Source organism: Hypanus sabinus, chromosome 1, assembly GCF_030144855.1.
Source record: "Hypanus sabinus isolate sHypSab1 chromosome 1, sHypSab1.hap1, whole genome shotgun sequence".
Taxonomy (NCBI): Eukaryota; Metazoa; Chordata; class Chondrichthyes; order Myliobatiformes; family Dasyatidae; genus Hypanus; species Hypanus sabinus.
In genome coordinates this window covers 24,743,629-24,756,359 of record NC_082706.1, presented here as the reverse complement: position 1 = coordinate 24,756,359, position 12,731 = coordinate 24,743,629, and the positions used below count along the sequence as shown (strand labels likewise).

Genomic DNA, 12,731 nt, shown 5'->3' with positions numbered 1-12,731 from the left:
GCAAAACTATTGTGACGTCGCGGTAGGTGGGGAGGTGATTGAGCCAATAGCAAGGGTTCGAGAAGGCGGGCGCAGCTGTTTCCTGCAACTTGCATTGTGTTCGCTGCAGAATCATTTTATTTTTATGAATGGAGTAATAGCTGCAGCGTGAGCCGAATTAGCGGACGGTGTTGATGAACAAGGTTCATCATCCCTTTTGCAATTATTTTTACCTGATATTACATCTATGTCCAATATTTATAGATAGGGCTTCTGATTTTTGCGGAAGCATGATTTTCTCAGTGGCTATACTGATTCACCATCCCGTTTCTGTTTTGTTGTGCGAACGTTTTTATGTTCTTGCTTAATAGCGTAAACATTCATTTAGTTACGATGTCGAACTATTTATTTTTAATTGATACGCTCTTCAAATGGATACAATGACTAAGATGCCTCCGAATCTCTGAAGAATAAGGAGCAGAGAAGGATCTACTTCCTCACTGAGGGAAAATTTACTTACAAAAACGGTGCGTTGTGAATTTCATTATATATCGGATATATTTACCTGTTTCTATATTTGGAGGCGTGTGTGCGCGTTTGTTGCCATTGTCAAGAGTCTGGCCAAGCGCACCAGTGGCTAAGTTGGGCTGGTTGTCCTGGAAACAGACATCGGTGGAATGGGTACGGTATCTCTTAGTTCATTCTAGAATATCTGGGTTCACATTCTCCCGACCAGGACTTACCCCAAATACCAAGTGCCGGACAGGAGACACGAGTGATGAACACGATGTCATGCTGGATACGACGCATTGGCGACTTACGTTCTCTTGGTCTATAATTTTTCTTGCATTGAGTGTAACTCCTGTATCAATCCTACTCCTGTCGGACCCGTTCATACACAGTTTTGAACTGCGAACCTCTTTCGTATTGGCTACTTCGAGAAGAGTATCCTACGTAGCAGCCTTAGACTTGGCGGAGAGATTAATAATACTTTTGAAGGGTTCTTAGTTATGTGGGGAAATTATCACGAGTAATGCAATTTCGAGCCTGGACCTCCGTACGTAACTATGACTGATAAGTAGAATCGAAGGTTGTGATAATTCAGGGTAGGTCGATTAAATCTGCGGTTAAATCTGCTAGTCACATGCAAACTGCTCTACTATTGCTCAGGTTGTGACTTTAAAAGACTATCTCTGGACCTCTTAAATAACCTGACCGATCCCTGACAAAACGCAATATAGTTTGTCTGCTTTATTTATCGCTGTTTGCATACGTCAGGTGGAGTTCTGACCCAGTTGTATGTCAATTGTTGGGGCGAAGCTTTGTGGCCAAGTTTGCGGACGATATGAAAATAGGAGGAGGGGCAGGTATTGTTAAGGAAGCAGAAGGAATCAGATTTGGAGAATGGGTGAAGAAGTGTCCGATGGAATATAACGTAGGGACATGTACAGTCAAGCACTTTGTTAGAAAGAATAAAGGCGTGAGCTATTTTATAAGTGGGGGGGAAAATCAAAAATCAGAGTTGCAAAGGGGCTGGGGAGTCCTCATCCACTTGGGACTTGGGAGTCCAAAAGACTAACTTTCAGGCTTAGTCAGTAGTATAGAAGGCAAGTGCAATGTTAACATTCATTTGAGCGTATCCTTCAGTCCTGAAGAAGGCTCTCATGTCAACTGTTTACTCTTTTCCATTGATGCTGCTTGGCTTGCTGTGTCTCTCCAACATTTAGCATGTGTTGCTATTCATTTGGGAGGATTAGAATATAAAAGCAAGGATGTAATGCTGAGACTTTATAAGGCACTGATCAATCTGCACTTGGAGTATTGTGAGCAGTTTTGGACCCCTGATCTAAGAAAAGATGTGCTGGGTCTGGAGGAGGTTCATGAGAACAAACCCTGGGAATGAAGGAGTTAATGTATGGGGCACGCTTGATGGGCCTGGTTTGTACTGTCTGGAGTTTAGAAGATTGAGTGGGGGATCTCATTGAAACCTATCAAAAGTTGAAAGGCCTAGATTGATCAGATGCAGAGAGGATGTTTCCTATAGTAGGGGAGTCTAGGACTAGAGAGTTCAGCCTCAGAATAGAACAATGTCCATTTATAACAGAGACGTAACAGGAGGATAGTGAATCTGAGGAATTCATTGCCACAGGCTGCTGGTGGAGGCCAAGTCATTTAAAGCAGAAGTTGATAGGTTCTGGATTGGTTAGAGTATCAAAAGTTACAGGGAGAAGGCAGGACCATAAGACCATTGAGATATGGAAGCAGAAGTAGGCCATAATGGGGTGAGAGGGATAATAAATCAGCCATGATGGAATGGTGGAGCAAATTTGATGGGCTGAATAACCTATGTTTATGGTCTTGAGAATTACAAATCTGTAAGTTAACTCCTTTTTCCTCTCCACATATGCTGCTGTGCTTGCTGAGTAGTTTTCTCCAATTTTACTTCAGGTTTGTAGCATCTGTGGTTCCATTATAGGATTAGAACAGGTTTAGTACATGATTTAACAGGTGTTTATTCAACTGCTGCCACAAAAAAAACTTCCATTGTAAATTTAATGAATAAGTATTCCTTGAGGATTAAGTTTAAAACATAAATTCAAATTCTTCTTGAAAATTTGAGTCATACCAATTTACTGGAACTTCAGGCATTTAATGAGCCACTGAACTAAAGAGGGCAAGGCATATGAAATCAGTTTCTAACTAAATAGGGAACACCAGGGTGGTTAGCGTGATGCTATTACAGTCCGAGGTGTTGGACCTCAGAGTTTAATCTCAGTGGCCTTTGTAAGGAGTTTCTGTACGTCCTCCCTGTGGAACGTGTGGGTTTTTCTCCGGGTTCAAAGATGTACCAGGTAGGCTAGTTGGGCATTGTAAATTGTCCTGCAGTTAGGTCAAGGTTAAACTGGAGTCTTCGGAGTTGTCCCTGCTCCTACTTGTTAATGTTGCAGATATGAGGGGATTGGCATTGTTTTCCCATCCTATCCCCATTAATTTTCTGAAAAGATTGTTTGCATTACTGGGAATTAGTGGAATGGAAATGCTGTAACTGTGTGCCTGAATGGGCTGTGGAAATTGTAAGAGAGAGGGGCAAACAGACATTATGGCTGCGCTAATTCCTATCACTGCACAACTTTTCTCCCCCCCCCCCCCCACCCCCGTCACCATAACTGATTTACTTCACCATGTTCTCGTTTAAGCCGGAGGGGGTTGTATTTACCAAACACACTTTCAAGTATTAAGAGAACGAAACATTGTGTGGAACTTGCTTCAGATGTATGTCAAGGTGGCACCTTGATTCTATTGAGATATGAAGTAGGCTGTTTTCAACGCTAAACAAGATTTAATAGATAATTGAGAAGAATGCTCAGAATGATTTTAGTATTGAAAGAGCAAATAGACCGGAAAACATTGCATTTCTACGGTGCCATTCATGACCTTGGAACACCCATCCCCGAGTGCTTTATAGTCAATGATGTGTGGATATGGTTGTAGTACAGAGAGTGCAATAGCCGTTTGAGAAAGAGCAAGATCTCAGAACGTGGCTCAATAGTATCAATGAATGAAGAAGTATTCAAAGATTCAAAATACATTTATTATCAAAGTATGTATGCAGTATTCGTCTTCTACACAGACAGCCATGAAGCAAAGACGGCCATGCAACCCATTCAAAGAAAAACATCAAAGCCCCTCCCCCCACGCACCAAAAAACCCCAGAAATTGCGCAAATGACAACAAAAAAAAAGTGCGAAAAACGCAGAATATAAAATGCAAAATCACAAGAGTCCAGACCTATTCCTCAGTGCTATAGTGCTGTTCGGGCGGTTGAGTCCAGTTAAATTCCACCACCTAGACATGGAGTCATGCAGCATTGCAAGCAGCCTTCAGCCCAACTCATCCATGCTGAGCAAGTTGCCCATCTAAGCTGGTCCCATATGCTCAGGTTTGAACTCGGACTAGATTTCCCATCTCCAAATACCTGTCCGAGTGCCTTTTAAATGTGGTCATTGTACCTGCTTCAGCCACCTTCTCTGGCAGCTCATCATATATGTATGCAACACTCAGCATGAGGAAATCTTTTAAAATCTTTCCTTTGTCACCTTAAACCTTGATTCCCTTTCCCTGGGAGTATGACTGTCAATTCATGCCATCTATGCCCTTATGATTTTTGCATGTCTAATATTTTCACATACACCTAATATTCTCTAATATCTCAGCATCACAGAGCAATTGGGTGGCATGGTAGTGTAGTGGTTAGCACAACGCTTTACAATCTAGGCGACCCAGGTTCAATTCCGGCTGCTGCCTGTAAGGAGTTTGTATATTCTCACCATGACTGCGTGAGTTTCCTCTGGGTGCTCCAGTTCTCCCACAGTCCAGAGGAGTATCGGTTGGTAGGTTAATTAGTCATTGAAAATAGTCCGGTGGTTAGGTTAGGTTAGGGTTAAATTGGGGGAACTACTGGGCGGTGTGCCTTTAAAGGCCTACTCAGTGCTGTATCTCAATGAATAAATTAATTAAGTATTTGATATCAGATGAAGACTGTAATCAGTATTCAGCTGAAATGTAACAAGTGTTTTATTTCAACCAATTATTTTCAGATAATGAATACTTTGCAACCATGCAGGCAAGTAAATTCTCAGAGCTGATCCCGATAGGTCTCTCACTTATGCTTAATGATCATAATTTGCATGAAGAGTAAATACTGAATAACTTTTTTTTTGCAATCAATATGTGATAAACCTGTCTGTGGTGAATCAAAGCGTAGGAAGCTATTTTGGAAATTTGGTGTCTATAGAGCTGGGCTATAAACTGCAAGTGTGAGGCCACTGAATTATTTATTTGGCCATGTGGTAAATCATTTGTGTTTCCTAAATACATTTAGCAGTACAGTTATTCTTAGGCCTGGGACTTGTTACATAAATGGTTGTTCTCATTTGCTCACAGCATTGGGGATTATTTTAACCTAAAAAAAAGGATATACCTGCTGTAGAGAGATTACAATGAAGATTCACCAAACTTGGAGCCTGGATGGCAAGACTGTCAGATGAGAAGAGATTGAATAGGTTGGTTCTCTATTCTCTAGAGCACTGTTCCGTCTAAGCTGCGTGGGTACGTGGCCATGCAGTAACTAAAATGTTCCTGTGCACATAGCCTTTGTGGCCACACAGCGGGAATTTTCTTGATGTTAATGTTTTATTAAAGTGTCAAGCAGTTTTCAGGCTGTGTTTTTCAAAAAAAATTCCTGCTCAGGGCAATGGTTGGTCCACACAGCTGTTAAAAAAAAATATAGAGGAAGCATTCCTCTAGGGACTTTAGAAAAATGAGAATTGACCTCATTAAAATGTACAAGATTATTAGAGGGTTCCATGGGATTTTGTTTTTTAATACTTGGGACCCTAAGGCTAAGAGGTAGTCTTGGTCAGCTACCTCGAACTGGTGAGTAGAAATTTCTTCAGTCAAATGATGAGTGTTATTGCTTTTGACATGTTACTTCGTAACAGAAGAAAAGATATGAATATTCTTCTACTCTGCACCACATCAAATCTAAAAATAGCTTTACAGACGCTGGCTCCTTGCTCCGTCACTAGTTGTGTCCTGAATCAAACATATCACTCAAAATATCAAGCGGGAATAATTGTGCAAAGTAAACTTGTGTTTGAAAAAGTGTGAAAGCATAATGTTGGAATCTTCAGCCATAATTTTTCAAATAGACATTTAAATGATATTTTTGCAAATGTTTTTACTGAAATCAATATTCAAATCTATATTGATTTATAGGGATGATTTGGCACTGATGTGGTGATTCTGGAAATGGAAATCAACATAATGGTGCTGCTGAGATTTTGTGTGTTTTCAGATTCATTGTGGTTGAAGTGAAGCCATGTTTTGCTTAGTCCTGCAGTGAGTTTCAGCCTGAGGATTTATTACATAAACAGTGGCCTTCATTTCCTCACTGCATTGGAAATTATGTTAACCTAATGCACCAGATGGAACAGCCATGGGGCTGAGAATTGTGTAGTGTTGCTCTAAACTTGGTGAGTGTAGTGTACAATTTTGGGCTCCTGTGGGTAGAGGAAGTAATAACTGCCTATTATGCCCCTGGCATTTAGGGCAGCAATGAAGGACCTCCATCTCTTTCTGTCCTTGGCCGTCTTCTCTATGGTGCCCCAGATGTGGTTCATTTCTGACTGTACAGTGCGGTGCCAAGTTGCCTTTGATGTCCTGCACTTCGTCCACCCTTCGGGGTCCAAGGAAGTGCTTTGATGCTGGAATTGGCCTCCCTTCTCTTCACATACACAATCCGTCTCTAATAGCAGAAACGCAGCAAAGATTAACCAGTCTGATTCTTGAGTTGGTGAGCAGGTCATATAAGAAGAGATGGACTAGGCAAAGCCTTGAAACTCTAGCGCAGTTTTCGCTCGGTGTGTTTAAAGTCAAACTTTTTACTGTCATGGACTAGTTGTGCGGGATATGGCACATCTGGTTTGAAAAGCAACGAGACAAAGCCAGGGACTGTCACCCATCATTGATTCCTGCACCACAGAGTGCTGCTTCTAAACACACAACATTAAATTAGAATTAATTTAGCCCAATACTACTATTCAGGAAACATTATTTACTGCCACCAGAGCTACTTTATAGACATATATAATTCACTTTAGCGAATTTGCTTTTTTTTCTTTCTGTAATATTTTGTGTTGCATTGTACTGCTGCTGCTAAATTAACAAATTTCACGACACGTACCAGTGATATCAAATCTGATTCTGATTCTAAATCAGTAGGAAAGAAATGGCCCTCTGCCCTTCAGACAAGTACTCATACCATGTGTATCAGAATATATTCCCCTCTTAACTAATTCACAACCCATTCAATTTAACCAATGAAGCTTTTTAAAAAATTACCATTTTAAGTTGCTGAGATACAACAACCATGGCATTTTTTTACATAATTTATTGAAAGAAATGCTGGTGTTCTGATTTTTAAAAAAAATAAAAATGGGTAAACTTGTGTTGTTGACAGACTTTCCCATTTCCTGTTTCCTTCCCTCCTTTATTTCTTATTTGCATTTCCAATTCAACTTATTAGAAAACAAGGGACAAGCACTTCATCTTGTAACTATATATTTTCCAAGCATCCAGCGCCAATGCTTTGCAGTAATCCCTGTTCCCTGTACCATTAAGACATCTGTAATGTTTTTAAGGCTGATAAAAAGTGCTGAAAATTTTGTTCTCTCCATGGCAACTACCCAACCTGCTGAGCATTTCCACTTTGAGCTGAAAGTTGGATTCTTACCTGATTTAACTCCCATGAATATCACGCCTTTAATATACAGAATGCCTCACTGTGCTTAGATGAAGTTTTGTTTTTGATCTGTCAACATTGTTGGGGAAAGAACTACAGCCAGTTTAAGCACAGTGAAGCTTCCAGGAAGTCCTATAAAGTTAACGATTAGACCATCTGTTTTAGACATATTAGAGGATGGTTAAATATCTGTAGCCTTGCCACCGAGATCCCATCACTGGTAAACTAACAAAAATCCTGAAAGGTTTAATTTTAGCCAAGAGTGGAAGTAGGATTAAAGAAGTTTTCAGGGACCAACCCCAGCCTCATCCCCACCGCATTCACCCACAAAACATCCATCCATCCATTTATTTATTTATTGATCGATCTATCTATCTATCTATTTATTTATTGTGATACAGTGTGGAATAGACTTTTCAGGTCTCTCGAGCCATGCCACCCAGCAACCCCCAAATGAACCCTAGCCTAATCACAGGTCAATTTACAAAGGCCAGTTAACCTACCAACCAATACATCTTTGGACTGTGGGAGGAAACCCACGCAGTCATGGGGAGAATGTACAGACTCCTTACAGGCAGCGGTGGGAACCCAGGTCACCTGTACTGTAAAGCGTTGTGCTAACCGCTAGGCTACTGTGCCATCCTACTCTGGCGGTATGCTGGCATTTTTCAAAAGCTTTAGAAAGTTGCTACATAAATGGAAGCTTATGCCTGCCACCAGCTACTCTTTTGTGAAAAGTAGACTTCTTGGTTTTAACTCCCAGCATTTTGAATATAGCAGTTGCAAATGTCCAAATTTAACACAAAATGGAAACTCTTCTTTTGGTGTCACACATTCCATGCTGGAGCTGAGATAATTGTTTGCTCCTTATCACCTGTAGGTCAGTGGCAAAACGAAATTGTAAAATGACTACAGTTTTCAGATCTGAATGTTCAAGGTTTATTAATAGGAATCATGGTTAAACCACTCAAGGATAAGATACTACTTTTGGAAGTAAAACAAGCCATAGCTCTGGGTATATAGGAATCTGAAGAAGAGGAATTTAATTTGGGTGACAACACAAAGGGGATGACATTCATGGAGAGTCCATCATAATGACCTCTTGATATTTAGTTCTACGACAAACATTAGCAAGATTATTGGTATAATCCATTTGATAATGCCTACCCTGAAAATTAATTATCCCTATATCATTTTTTAATAAATTTAATTTGGTTCCCTAAGGTTGACATAGCCAGGGGAAGGTAGTGGGAATAAGCTCCCACTACCTATTAAATGATCCCAATGGCATGCATCTCAAATAGCTTTTGACAACCAAGTCCAGCTCCTGGCTGTCATGTGTGACTTAGCTGTAGGTCCAGCAGAACTGTTCTAGTGACAGGAGAAGGGGAAGGGACAAGGGCGTGGACTAGCTCATTCTGCCCAGCCCTCCTTTTGGTAAAGAGACCTACTATATATAGGAATGGTCTCACTGGAATAAAAATTTCTTTCTTCATAATGACTAACATTCCAGCTTTAGCTGTATTTCTATATTTTTACCAGATTCAAATTATCCAGAAATACACTGACTCTCATTTCTTCCAATGTATCTTCCACCTCACGACTGCACGGCAAATTGTTTCGGGAACTTTAGCAATGTGGGAGCCTATTTAGAGGATCGTGAGGTTACTGGCACCTCAAAACCAGTCAGACGGGGCTTATCGGTTGTGGTTGGCAGCTCACCGAGGAAAAGGAAAACTGATCTCAAACCTCCACTGCCTTGCGGCTATACCCATTCATGAGGAAGGCTTTGGGAGTAATCCCAGGAAAAAACCGGAGCTGGAGTCTAAAGTTGAATGTTGATTTCAACTCTGACTGGCAGCTCCTGTAATGCCATTGATGCCAAACTATATCAGTTTCTGCTGTTCCTTTGCATTTGTCAGAGGGTTAGTCTGCTGCATGGGCAACAGCTTGCTCCATAGTGTATTGCCCAGGCTTGTGTATCACAGAGGCAACTAGGATGTGGAGGGGCTCAAAATTGCATTTATTCTGGACTGGCTGATCTCAGCTCATTTGGGAGAAAGAGTATTAAAATCTCAAAGGAGGGAAAATGTGTCGAGCCTCCATTCTAATGAAACAAGAATATTGTTGTTTGAGGAAAAGTTGTGAATGTATTGCTCCATTTATGATCTTGTGATCCTGTAAATGGGCTCCCGCACTGCTCAAATTCCAGAATGGGTTTGCTATGCAGTTATTGCCTTATCCAGAGGTTGAAAGATACATTGGAAGAAATGAAATATATATATATATAATTACAACAAAGAACTAGAATGGTTGTTGGAGTTTACGAGGAAGAAATTTTTACTTCAGTGTGGCCATTCCTACATATAACATTGGACTTGGCAGAATTAGCAGGCAGATGGCATAGTGCCAACCACTCTGGACTTCTAAGGTGAACGGTCCTGAGTTCGAATCCGGCCGGCTCCTTGCATGCTCTCCGTCCATGCTGGATTGAGCATCAAGCTGGCAACTCGCCTCGTTAAAACAGACAAAAATTCTAAGGAAATGGCAAGGTCGCCACCTCATGCAGAACAAGGCTCCGAAAGGAACAACAACACATCGGCAGAATCAGCTGGCCCATGAGAGAAACTTCATGTAAAGTTGGTGTTAAAGTGATGTAACAGATATCTCACTGAGTACTGGAGTGGTTGTGGTGGGATGTAGGGTGCATTAATATTCCTTGCTTTGGCTTCTGATGTATCTGCTAATGATTGTATGGGTATCTTCCAGTAAAAATGTTTATGGATATGCATTGATGCACTGGAATTGATAAGTGGATAGATCTTGATGATTCAGATTAAGTAAACTTAATTGTTTTGAACCTTGGTTGCAATGAATAGTATCAATGAAGCAAAGATTATCTTAATTCTGATTATCCTTGAGTCTTTTTTCCAGTGCATACTGCTTGTGATAATTACTGTCAATCGTACCAATATAATTGGTTATACTATTGGACTAGTGGTCCAAAGGAGGAGATGGATAAGTAAGTTCAAATTCCATTTTAGCAGTTTAAGTTTAGTTGGTTATGAATTTGTGAACTATATTTTTAAAAAAGTCCCAATGAATTATCATTTAAAACCAAATTTGTTCACTTGGGTTAGGGACTACCATCCTTGTCCTTGATAGGCATGTACTGTGATGTAATTTATGATAATTTGATTGATCTTAGCTCATTTCGGAAGTGATCCATCACCCAAGGATGTGTTGGGGCCAGCCTGCAAGTGTCACCACACATTCTGGTGCCAAGACAACACTCAACATAGAACAGCACAAGCAGCAACAGCAAAAACAGATCAAAATAAGACCACAACAGCTCCACCCTCACACACAGGTCTACAACCCCTGGACAGGCTACCTCCGGGCATACAGTCCATGGGCCTGGACCCTGAAACAATAAGCCTCCAACTTCCAGTCTCTGGCCCGGACTCCCAGACTTACAAACATCGGGCCTCCAAGCTTCAGTCTGTAGAGCAGACTCGCCCTCCACCTCCGGACTCGCCAAGTTCACTCTTAGACCTTTTGGGCTTTCCATCTCCAGACTCACTTCAACCTTTAGATTCCAGACTTCCATGAAGATCAAATGCATGACTGCTGAGTTCTGGGTATCGGCCCCAGGACTCAGCAATCATGTGTTTGACCTTTGGGGTTTGACCCCTGGACTGGCCAATCACAATTGTGACCTTTGGGCTTCTACCATAGGACTCACCAAACACAGTTTGACCTTTGGGCCTTATCCCCAGGACTTGCCAGTCACGGGTTTGACCTTGGGTCCTCAGCCAACCTGACCTCCAGAATCATTGGCCTACCACCGCAGAACCCCTCAGGGCTTGACTTCCAAATTCCCACAGACCTCCGGTTCCAGGTACTAAAGCCATACTTGCCAACCTTCTGAATAACTCAGAGCTACTTTGTTTTATCCAGCTTCTCCTAGCATCAAAAATTGATGAATAATAATTTCAAGCCTACAAACCATTGCATTTCAAATCTCCGTCAATGGCTAATGTTCAAATTGTTGATGGCTGCCTTATTGATTTTTATATTCAACATTTTAAATAATTACATTGTTTCCATTTCAGATTTATAGACTCTGCAGTATCTTGCTTTGAAATTAATTGATCTGCTTTTAATATCTTTTTACATGAGGGTTTTAAATATATTAAAGGTGCGGCAGTTTTAATCTCTTGTATGTTAGGTGTGCTCTTCTAAGTTCAAAGTGTGTGTGTGTGTATATATATATATATATATATATATATATATATATATTAAAAACCCATTTTTTATGGGCATACTCAGTAATTCCAAGAAACTTAATAGGATCAATGAAAGACCTCACCCAACAGGATGAAAAAATAACCAAGGTGTAAAAGACAACAAACTCTGGAAACACAAAAGAAAATAAAAGGAAGTAGAGGCGCTCCCATGTCGTCTTCATAAATGCACTTGTGTGCAATGACAACTGTGGTGTATTCATTCAGCTGCCCTGACGAGTCCTTGGACACAGCCCAGTCCACCAACTGGCAGCAATCCCATAGCAACTCCTCCAGCTCCCCATGACCATCTCTTTGTTTTCCTTATCTCTGGAGCCGTGCTCTTTAGCCTCTATGCAGGCAGGAGAAGGACAGGCAAGTGATCAGATTTCTTGAAATACAATCTGATCATGGAGTGATAGGCATTCCTTGTTGTAGTTTAGCAGTGTTGGGAGCCCTTGGTGCTGGCGATTATATGTTGATGGTAATTGGGTAGGCATTTCTTCAAACAAGCCTGAATGAAGTCCCCAACTCTGATTAGAAATGTGTTGTAGTGGGCTCTTTCTTGCTTGGTGATATCTCGAGTGCCTGATTACCGTCAGCTGTTCAGTTCTAATTTTGTGGTACTCTTCATCTAATCTTCATCAGCTTAAACACGTTATTTTAAAATTATAGCATCAAGTCTTCATACTGAAATGATAGAATTAAATATATGGAAATCTATCAGTCAGAAAATAACAAGCAAGTGTGTGTAAGACAAACCAAGGATGCGCAATAGGGTAAGTATGTTTATTTTCTTCAGCTATCAACTCTTGTTGGGAGTAACTGAGAAAACTGATGAGGGCAGGGCACTGGATGTCTATATGGACTCTAGCATGGCTTTTGACAAGATGCCATATGGAATGCTAGTCTGGAAGGTCAGAATGGGAGAAGTTTGTTTTTGCTTTGGAGGTAGTGATAAGTGTTGTGCTCCAGAGATTGGTGATAGACCCATTGACATAAATGATTTTAGATGAGGGTATACAAGACATGGTTAGTAAATTTACAGATGACACTGAAGTAGTTAGTGGTGTAGCCAGTGAAGAAAGTAATCAAAATTTACAGGGAAATCTTGATCAGCTAGGTCAGTGGGTTGAGAAACAACCAATAGTGTTCAATCCAGA

General features: G+C 40.8%; 1 protein-coding gene across 2 annotated transcripts in view; it reads left to right on the top strand.

Moving 5' to 3' along the window:
* Positions 1-143: 143 nt before the first annotated feature.
* Positions 144-12,731, top strand: part of LOC132392051 (rho-related BTB domain-containing protein 2-like) — a 91,040-nt gene continuing 78,452 nt past the window's right edge. The window contains exon 1 of one of the 2 annotated variants that reach the window (XM_059965943.1): positions 144-506. Coding sequence is in view for 1 of the 2 variants with exons in the window: in XM_059965942.1 (XP_059821925.1) it covers positions 5,008-5,042 (35 nt within the window). In the remaining variant the exon portion in view is untranslated. Of the gene's footprint in view, positions 507-4,927; positions 5,043-12,731 lie in introns of those variants that run through there. The other variant, XM_059965942.1, reaches the window with a different exon arrangement.